Raw genomic sequence first — 10,993 nt, 5'->3', positions numbered from 1 at the left:
AAGGGGGCTTTCCTCCTTGGAAAATCTAATAGCTTCTGTTTTAGTCTTTAAGTTTGTATGATTAAAAATAGCTACCACTTCCTGTCAAGAATGGCAAAGAAATCCATAAAAGACCATGGTTATCTACTTTGGAGTATCATTTAGTAGATTGATACAATTACTCTTTTTTCTTTGCAGAGCTGAGATTTTGAACCTGTGGTTGGTAGGTCTTTGGTCTTATGGATGATGAGCATAACATGTGTGAAAAATAAAACTTCTCTGGTGGCAGGTGTAAATGACTCAAGAGTATGCTGGAGTCTGGCTCATTGATTCATTTCTACAGGTTAACCATTTGTAAAACAGACCTATGATGATTGTTGCAGTGTTGTATGGCTGTTGGTTTTCAAAAGTTTGAGATCCCTGCAATAAATGAAATACATGAAGTATTATTATTATAGGCAGGTTATGGACCATCTGCCAAGAGCAGACACTGATCTTTTTATATGAGCTGTAAGTCGGATGGGGGAAGACATGGGAAGCCTCAGGCAGGATTATATAAAATCCTTTCCATCCTCCGCTTACTCATCAATAATTAACCTGGCAAATCTAGAGCTTGGATGGAATAAAATTAAACATCCCCCAAATGGCTCCTGAAATGGTGAACATAAAATTCTTGCCGTCTGATTTGAAGTCAAAGCATCTAGCCCTAACTGCAAATAAAACATGATAAATTGATAATGATAAAGACAATTTATTATTAAATCCTACTATAAAATCCGAATAATGAGAAGTGCTTTCATTATATTTTTTTCAATATCCTTATTTATTTTTATTCTCTTTGGCTGCCTGGAAAATTTCTTGGACAAAGGACCAAATGCCATTTTCCACTTATTATACTTTTGGGTTAGCTTGTTAAAGAAAGTATATGTACTTCCAGTATACTAAGTGTATTATCCAAGTTCTGACAGTGGCCATAGGATATACCACCCCATGAGTCTATGCGCTCTTTAGCAGGAACTATCTTTTACAATTAGAAATGGAAGATAGTTTAAGTGAGGAAAGCAGTCGGCATAAGATTCAGGTTGGGTGAGGTTTGAATTCTCTCTTGTTATTTGCTGGTTAAAAGACCTTAAGAAATTGAAATAACTTTCCTGAATCTCTATATTTTCACTTATAAAATGGACAAAACAATAGTTACATAATAAAACTTTCAGAAGGATTAATGGAGATCAAAACATATATAAGATACTTAACAGTGTGCCTTGGTGATACATTAAATATATAATATTTATGAGTTAAAAATTGTATCATTATAGGATTCCTTCACCTCAATGAAGGCCTTCCCTTATTTCTCATTTATAGAAGTCCCCCACAAAATAACCTAATGTCTGTTTTGCATTATTCACATTTTTAACCTGAAGACATCTCATTAAGTAATGCATTTGATGTCTGTTGGTTGGGCATTCACTCTGTGCAGTAGATACCGATGGGACGGCAAGAGAAATAAAAACATTGTTGCATTACTTGAAAAACTCAGTTCTGAAACAGTTCACCAAAGAAAGGAAGACTGTAAAAAAATGCCAAATGAGTAAGATTTTCAAATAATGATTGAGAACAGTAGCAGCTTCACGATAGGAAAAGGTCTTCTGATGGTGAATGGGTTTGGCCAGGGGAAATGCATAGATGGATCGGGGTGAGGGGACAATCTTGCCAGATTGAGGAAAAAAGGAAACTGGAGAAAAAGTGAGCATGGCATTTTCAAGGGTCACTGAAGCACCCAGATTTACCTGTCTTGTGTCTTGCTATTTCAAAAGAAAAGTGGAATCGGGATCACTGATGTGGAAAGGATAAGGAGGGAATGTATTTTATTGGTGTTACTTTCTCCTGTATAGAAGTATCTCTGTAATATATATGTTTCCTCCTCCCTCACTTACAAACTGTCCCAGGGAAGGTGGTCTTAGGTGGAAAGGCAGAATTCCATACGTGGTCATTGAGGAAACTCTCCCAATGGAATCCACCCAATGGTTCTGCCATCTTCAATCCATATAAACCCTAGTCTCCATCTTTGTCACCCATGGAGGTGTACATACCAGAATTCCTTTGGTTGGTCCCGGAAGTAGCATACTTATATCGGGTGGAGCTGGATCACAGGGCCACATAGAACTGCAAGAGAAGCTGGCAACTGTGTGTAGCTACTTGTCCCAAAGAGGAGAAAAGTGATGTTAGTGAAGAATTAGGATTATCCATTCTAATATGATATATAAATCCATCCATACATGTACTATATCCTGTTACTATTTTTTTCTTAATCATGTCTTTTCCATGTGTCCTAAAATCCCCTTGGTTTTAGTTTAGCACATTTGGGTAAACATGTCCTGAATTTGCGTTCTTCAGTAGGAGGCTCTTATTCTTCTAGATTCACCCCTTCAGTCTTCTTGATTAGAGTGATTTTATGTCTTCTTTTCTTTGATTTGCTGTGCTTCTCTAAATCTATTCCACGTTTTTCAAAATGCAGTGACCAGAATTGCATACCATAGTCCAAATGCAGATAGGCTACCATTTTTGAAGAGTAAATCTGTGACTTTGCTTTTTTCTTAAAAAAATAATTTCTGATGATGGCAACTATGTTGCTGATGCCTTCGGCTTCAGCTTCAAAGAAAAGTCTACATGGATTCCCAAGTGCCTCTTTCTTGTCTTCAGTCTTGTAATGCTGACACTAAAATCTTCTATCCTTTCAAAGTAGTACTTCTCACCCCAAGCTCTATAATACAATCATCTGGGGAGCTTTAAAAATACAAATGCCACGCCCTTCCATCAAGATTTTGATATAATTTGTCTGAGATGAGGGCCAACTATTGATCCTTTTCAAAATATCTATAGATAAACATAATATTCTCTCAGGGTTTTGACTTATTATTGAAAGAGTAACTTGTGAATTTTTCCAATTACACTTGAGATATCCCTATCGAAATTCATCTATTCTTGCTTTGCTTGCAGACAGACAAGAGCAAAACTTTCTAAAGATTTATCCCATGAGCTTGGAATTAGCATATGGGAAAATTATGGGACTCTCTGAAAGCCATTACAGTTTACACTTCAGCCCATATGATAATAATGACTGAACCACAGATGTTAAAAATCCTTGTCTTCCAGCTCCCGTGCATATACATCGTATGTACCTTGCCTATATTTTTAATGTATATCAAGTCGGATATAAATCTCTGCTTCTCTTTCTGAGCCACTCCTCACCTCTCTCCTCCCTCAAAGAATCCATAATGCGTAAATTCCTTAGTAATGTAAATTTTCCTGGAATTTGCATGAGGGAGACGGAGCTGGGCTTTCCATTGCACAATCTCCAGGAACCACCTAGAATCCTCAGGGACAGGTCAGTCCTGCAAAGGCCCCTATGCCACATCACCACTAGAGGGTAGCAGTGAGGACATTGCTAATTCCCCTTTCCACAAAGTAAGCCGCATCAGGTTCCTTTCATCCCTTATACATTTCTCTACTTTTGACTTCGAACCCATGCTACTCAACCAATTCAAGTTGCTCTCTTTATTCTGAAATACAGAGCAATTCAGATAAAGCCCTAACTTCTCAAGATGTCTGAGCTCCAGCCCATCACCAGGCTAGGTAAAACTGAGTATCCTCTAGCTGATGTGATTCTGACTCCTTTGAAGGATAATGTGAATATTAACAGGTTTTACTAGATAGATATTAAAGTCACTGTTATATAATGTATACTTTTTGTATCATATTTTTTAAAAAATCTTAAAAATATTTTTGAACCTCTAATCCCAAGGATCTGTAAATTGTTACTCTAGCCACCATCTTGAGTAGGACCTTAAGAATGCCTCCTCTCCCAGAAGTTTCTCAAATAAATACATTGGTCTTTCTCAGAAACATTCTCATGCATAAATTTTTCATCTTTTTATATAACTTTATATTTGGATAGCATTACATAGTTGAAAAATGATCTTCCCATATATTTTCTTGTTTGAGCCTTTCACGAAACAAGTACGTAAGTATTCAGCATAATTGGGTTCTTTCCCATTTATAGTTTAGAAGGGTGGTATTTGGAAATTTTGAACAAATAACTCAAGTCCATCTGGACAGTAAATGGGAAAATAGTCACTAGAAGCAAAAGAATGAAAAGGGAATTTTGAAAGATTATGCATAATCATAATGTGTAAAAACTGGAATATCAGTTAAATGACTAAAACCCCCAAAAGTTAGTGACTTAAAATCAGACAATAATTACTATAATAACTATTATTCTATTTCCTGATTCTCTCGGTTGATTGGGCAGTTCTCCTGGTCTCGCCTGGCTCAGTGATGTGACTGTAGCCAGCAGATATGCTCTCTGAGGCAGGGAGGGTTCTCCAGCGGGACTCATCAAGGCCTCCGCTGGGATCGCTGGAGACTGGGGCAGCTGGGCTCCTCTCTTCATGGAGTCTCACCTCCTGAGCTTCTTTAGATTATGGTGGTCTCTGAGCATGAAGAGGGCTATATAGGAAGGCTAGCCTAGCAAGTTACATGCCTCTCCCACTACATTGTCTTGATAAAAATAAGATAGGGGTTCAGCTCCAGTCTAAGTGTGAGGAAACAGTATCTCTTGATGGGAAGCATGGCAGTCCCACTTTACATGACAAGAGCCCAGAGAGGTAGTGTATATTATTGTCTCCATTTTTACAGTTGAGGAGCCCCACATTCTAAAAAGCTAGTGACTCGCTAACCCAAATAGATGTAAGATGGCAGAGCTGCTGGGATTTAAAGTCAGACATTGTCAACCAAAACATCATGTAAGTAGGACGTGCATACATGTCTCCATTTTCCAAAGAGTAGGGAGTAGGTTCTGAATTCTAAAGTCTATTTATGAAACAGGTGAATACATAATGCTGAATCATCTATGTTATAACATCATGACTTGTTGGTAATTTTCAACTTAAAAAGTAGTAGTGTAAAGTGGCATAGTAACTAAATTTATTTCATTTCATTTATTTATTTGTTTACTTATTGAAGTTTATTTATTTTGGGAGACAGAGTGAGCAGGGGAGGGGCAGAGAGAGAGAGAGAGAGAGAGAGAATCTCAAGTGGAGCTGGAACTCAGGAACCATGAGATCAGGACTGGAGTTGAAACCGAGAGTCGGATGCTTAAGTGACTGGCCACCCAGGTGCCTCTATTTTATTTTATTTTTGAGAGAGAGAGAGAGCATGAGCACCAGCGAGCATATGTGGGATGGGCAGAGTGAGAAGGAGAATCTTAAGCAGACTCCAGGCCCAGTGCAGAGACCAGTGAGGGGCTCCGTCTCATCATCACGAAATCATGGCCTGAGCCAAAATCTAGAGTCAGCTGCTTAACTCATTGAGCCATCCAGGTGCCCCTATTCATAATATTTTATACATCCTGTACCCATAGGAACATATTTTAAGTACAATTAACTTTTTCTTTTATTTTAAATTATATTTTGCTGTAGAATATGTATAAAAGGGGAAACAAACAAAAAAACCCCACAACTGCCTGATAGTCCAGATGTCACAATTCAAAAATAAATTTATCAAACTTTGTTCTAAAATACTTCTCATGTGTTTTTTCCTCAAAATGGAGAAGCCAGTTCATAATCAACTATAATCTCACTTGAATTTCCTCCACTGTAGCTGCAAATCTCATTTTAAAGAAAAGCTAACAAAAAATGGCTTAGAGCTGCAATTGAGAAGCAGATCAACCACAGTGAAAAATGAAGTGGTCCTTAAACCACTGCAGGTTCTTGCTCCACTAAATTAACACAATCTTCTCTTACCTTCCACTAGAGAAGGAACATTAAAAAAAAGGTATGTACCTATATAAAAATGTCAGACTGTCTATATTTATACAAACATGAATATATACATCCATACATACACTAAAATGCATGGTCTTTTAAATATAGAAAGTATAAGAATACTTTAAGTTTTACCACTCATCAAATAGCACGAAATCACTATTAGCCTATATACCGTGGCACTTTTTTTTTTTCCAGTTTCTTCATAGGCATTTGCTACAAAATGACGTTAGAATTTTGCTTACCTAGCTTAACCCAAGTTCATTGTTTTCGTGGTTTTTAAAAATGACTACTCATAATTATTGGGACTCTTATACCATAAAGAAAAATCGACAAATTCATTTTGGAAAATATAGAAAATTAGGAAGAAAAAGTAAGATTACTTATCAAATACACAGTAAAACCTTGGACTGTGAGTAACTTGTTCTGTGAGTGTTCTCAAGATGAACAAACATTGCTAATAAATTTTAACTTGAACAAATGAGTGATGTCTTGTAATACAAATAGTACATCAGGCCAAATGTCTCATGATCACAACTGAGCCAATGGTTCTTGAAATTTGCTTTGATATGCTTTGAATTACAAGCATGTTTCTGGAATGAATTATTCTCATAAACCTAGGTTTTACTTGTATGGGTTTTGTTCGTTGGTTTATTTGATTTATTTCCTGGGTTTATTTTCTATGCATTTTAGTAGTTTAATTTTTTTTTTTTTGCACAATTGTGATCACATAACTTTATGAAAACTTATCCTATGTATACTTTGTGAATTTTTTCCTATAATAAACTCTTTAAAAGCATTACTTTAGGGGCGCCTGGTTGGCTCAGTTGGTTGAGCGTCCAACTTCAGCTCAGGTCGTGATCTCGCAGTTCATGAGTTCAAGCCCTGCATCGGGCTCTGTGCTGACAGCTCAGAGCCTGGAGCCTGCTTCAGATTCTGTATCTCCCTCTCTCTCTGCCCCTTCCCCGCTCATGCTCTGTCTCTCTCTGTCTCTCAAAAATGAGTAACGTTAAGAAAAATTAAAAGCATTATTTTAAATTAATATTTTCATAAAATACAAACATCTGGTTGTACCAGGTTTTACTTTTCCGTTCTTATTTATGAGGGCAGTAATGCCTTTTTATTTATTGCTATTATAAATAATTCTCTAGGGAACATTTTTTTTCCACAGTCATTTTTGTAACTCAGTCTCTTTGGTAACTGATTTCCAGAAGTGTATCACAGATTATGACTCTTTTTAAGGCTATTGATAGATATTGCTAAATTATCTTCCAGAAAGGTTCAATCTATTTATACTCACAAATTTAGCTTATGAAAGGGCCTATTTTACAAAACACTTACTAGCACCATTATAATGGTTTTAATAGAGATATAATGGGCATTTAATAAATACTCCCATATTAAGATAATTGCTTACTAAATAGAGTTTAATAAATACATGCTATTATTTTTAAATAAAAGGATAAATTAAATTATACAAGGATTATTTAATTGTAGGTTTTTAAAGACTAGTGAGACTACACATTTTTCTATATTGGTGAAGACTATTCTGAGTTTACTTTTTGCAGACCCTGAACTCATTCAAGTATTGCGCATGTGATATACAAGGTGGTCTATTCGATTTTATCCTGGGTTGAGAGGTATCTGTGAGGACCATGGGTAGACTGGGCAATTTCATGCCAAGCATTCATTATCTAGTCATATTTAGTTGTTAATTATCACATTTAGATTTGTTCTAATCTACTAAAATAGAACCTACCTGGGGAAGGGAGGCAAGAAGTAAACAACGGAAAAGATCTGGTTTTCTAGAGTTGAGAAGCCATTTTAGAAAGACATAATGGTATATAGCAGTGAAGGTGTTCATAAATTGATCACTTTTATGACCTACCTATCAGGCTGAGTGAATTGGAGCTGAACTATCAGCTTGTTAAATCAATCCAAATTCAAATAAATATTTACAGTAAGTATAATGAACAGGGAACCACAAAGATTTTGAATATAGCACCATTAGTTAATTTGCAGAATGAAACTGTGACATTTTTTCTGGGTAAGCAAGAACAAACTCCATAAAGTTATCTATAGCATTTGACTTCTCATCCTTGTACTCCCAGAATTCTGAGAATTCGCACACAAGCAAAGCACCTGGCTTTTGCTCTAGTGTTTTTCTTTAGATCTGAAACACCTCCCAAGCACAAGCAACTGTTAAGCCTGAATGGAAGACTGAAAAATTAAACATTTTTAGAAACTCACAGGTATGAAGATCCTAAAGGCAAAATTATTTTACAGAGTCAACAACCAAAATGTTTCCCACTTGTTTTCACAGTGCATTCACTCTTTCTACCACATGTCCCATTTCCCTGTTTTCTGATGTTTCCTCCTGGGAGAGGAGGGAAGGAGAAGGTGAATGCACATGTTTTCGCAATGGGCTATAATACTCCCATCTTACAGATTGTGACTTCTTGTTTAGTCTCCACACTACTTTGCATATTGATTAACACTTATTTGTTTCTTATTACTTTAAAGGTTCCTTTCCATCTATAATAAGAGAGAATATAGTGTTAACAATTTGTTTTCTAGTTTAATCATTATTCTGAGGCTAGACTTTGAAAAGAGTGCTCATCCTAGCAATTTTTTAACTTCGTCGTTTGTGGATGTGAATACATAGGATGTATTTTTATTGTCACAAAACTAGAGTTTGATTCCTAGGGGCTGCCTGGGCATTGGAGCAGTTACTCATTTTGTCAGAGATTCAGGATTATGTGCCAATTATCTCTTTTTTGAAGCAAACTCATTTTTAGAAATATGATGATAACATATTTTCTCCAAATGTGCCCCTCAGAATGTTAGGTTGCCTCATGTCATTGGTTTGTATGAGGTGAAAGCATTCTCTTTACAAAGCATGACTTTGTAGCTTTGACTTTGGAAGTCACATCTCAATGTGTTGTAAGAGAATTAAACTTTATGCAAAGTTATTATGGGAACCCAACCAGCAGTGAAACTTCATCTGATGACTGGACTTTTTAAAAAACAGTACACGTTGGGGTGTCTGCATAGCTCATTTGGTTAAGCATCCAACTCCTGATTTTGAATCAGGTCAGGATCTCAGGATTCATGAGATGGAACACCCTGCCCTCCACCCCACTCCCCCAGCTGGGTGTGGAGCCTGCTTAAGATTCTCTTTCTGCCCCTCCCCACTGTGCCAGCACTCTCTCTCAAAATAAATAAACTTGAAAAAAAAAGTGTCACAAATTTTATAACTGAACCATTTTTTAGTTTTGATACAGGTGGAATGCAAAATATAAAACTTTCATAACACTTATTGTAAACACCTGGAAACTCTCTGGGCAACTTATTCATTTCTATTATTTATTCGTTCCCGTTGTTAGCTTTGATTTTCTTTAATCTCAACAACTGAGACATTACGTCCATTTTGTTAGCAAAGGTAGATAGTAAAATTGGGGTTGTGGATTCGGTGTTGAAGGAAAACATTCCTTTCGAGGAAATGTAGCAAGAGGAGTTTGTGCGTTTGGGGTGAGTGGGGATGGGTTTTAGTTACAACTCTGCTGCTAGCCATCTGTGTGTGTCTGTACAGATTAATTCCACTTTTTGGGTTATTTGTCCATTTGTACAAAAAAGGACTGAATTCGTGTTTTCAAAATTTCACACCATTTGAACATTTTAATACTCTACAATCTGAATCTTACTACAGTATCTCCTCCATAATTTCCCGTAACCCCTTACTTTTGTGTAGTCCCTTTAGGGAACGATACAATGATAAGCATTCAAAAACTTTACCTCCTTGCGGTTGCTGTACCTAAGGTTTTAATGTAATTATTCTGGAAAAGTCCTAAGTGAAAAGGTCCAGTTTCGGCTCCTTTGGGGGAATTTGTCCCAAAGGCATCAGAGATTTCTCCTGTTTATCTCGTTACCTGAATCCATTACTAAAATCTTTAAAAACGCTCCCTTAAAAAAAACAAAAAAAAAAATTTTTTTTTTGAAACTACAGATCCCATGAATCAAAGAAGGAAACTGACACCTCCCCTCTAGCCCCTCCCCACCCCTTGACTGTAATCCGCTAAAACTCAGGTTGAGGCATCCTGAAATATGCCTGAAAGAAACGCCGGCTGTTGTCCCGGTTTTCAGCTGCGCTCTCCCCGGGCTCCTTTAAATCGGTGCTGAGAGTGTGGAAGGATACAGAGCGACGCAGAACGGGATGGGCGCGGGTGCGGCCATCACCTGTTCCGAGACAGGCATGCGCACTGCGAGGGCGCGGGCGAGGAGGCGGGGCCCGGTGGGAGGGGCGGACGGCGCCCGGCTGGCACTGCTCAGACCTGCTTCTCCCGACTCGGGGCGCTGAGGCGGCTTCGGGGAGTTGTCCAACATGGAGGAGGCACCAGCTGCAGGCGTCACCTGCGAGCGGGACTAACACCCGCCTGGCGTTCCGGGCAGCGGTGCCGGGTCCCGAGCCCTGGGACTCGGCCGCCTGCACGCCCCACGGCGGACCCCGGCTCCGGTTGCTCGTCGGGCCGCGGGCTTCCCGACGGGGACGCAGCGCAAGGAGGGAGCGCAGCGGCCCCGAGTCCCTCTGAGCCATGGGCAACGAGGCGAGCTTGGAAGGGGAAGGGCTCCCGGAAGGGCTGGCGGCGGCGGCGGCGGCGGCGGCAGCCGGAGGAGGGGCTGGCGGGGCGGGGAGCTCCTTGCACACCGTGATCCCGGCCGGCATGGAGGCGGATCTGAGCCAGCTGAGCGAAGAGGAGAGGAGACAGATCGCCGCTGTCATGTCAAGGGCGCAGGGGCTGCCCAAGGGAAGCGTTCCCCCGGCCGCTGCGGAGCCGTCTTCCATGCACAGGCACGCACAGCATGATGTATATGTCCAGGCATATATGTACAGCTTCCCGTGCACATATGTGCCAACCCGTATGTGCCAGCACGGCGGTACATATATGTGGTTTCCGTTCATTTTATTTTCCCTAATGGGGTGACGAGAAAGAGATCATAAGCCTTCTCTGGGCAGAGTAAAAATGATGCATTGTAGAGTTTCTAGTGGGATAGTCAAGGGTTGCATTCCTGGAACTGTGATTTTAGATTGTGATTTTTGGCCTTTTGGAACCTTTCCCCCCTAGGATGGCGTGGAGAGACGCCCTCCAGTGTTTTACTAATCTGGAAGTCTTCCATTAATACAAAACGGACGT

General features: G+C 39.2%; 1 protein-coding gene across 1 annotated transcript in view; it reads left to right on the top strand.

The window, feature by feature from the left end:
- Positions 1-10,393: 10,393 nt before the first annotated feature.
- PCLO (piccolo presynaptic cytomatrix protein) overlaps positions 10,394-10,993 on the top strand; it is a 411,980-nt gene continuing 411,380 nt past the window's right edge. The window contains exon 1 of the mRNA XM_047096771.1: positions 10,394-10,650. Coding sequence (XP_046952727.1) covers positions 10,394-10,650 — 257 coding nt within the window. The remainder of the gene's footprint in view (positions 10,651-10,993) is intronic.

The sequence above is a fragment of the Lynx rufus genome, unplaced genomic scaffold (genome assembly GCF_022079265.1).
Source record: "Lynx rufus isolate CCGP_SWC_20201006 ecotype Redwood Valley unplaced genomic scaffold, mLynRuf1.p SCAF_4, whole genome shotgun sequence".
Lineage (NCBI taxonomy): Eukaryota > Metazoa > Chordata > Mammalia > Carnivora > Felidae > Lynx > Lynx rufus.
This window is presented reverse-complemented; position numbering and strand designations above follow the sequence as displayed.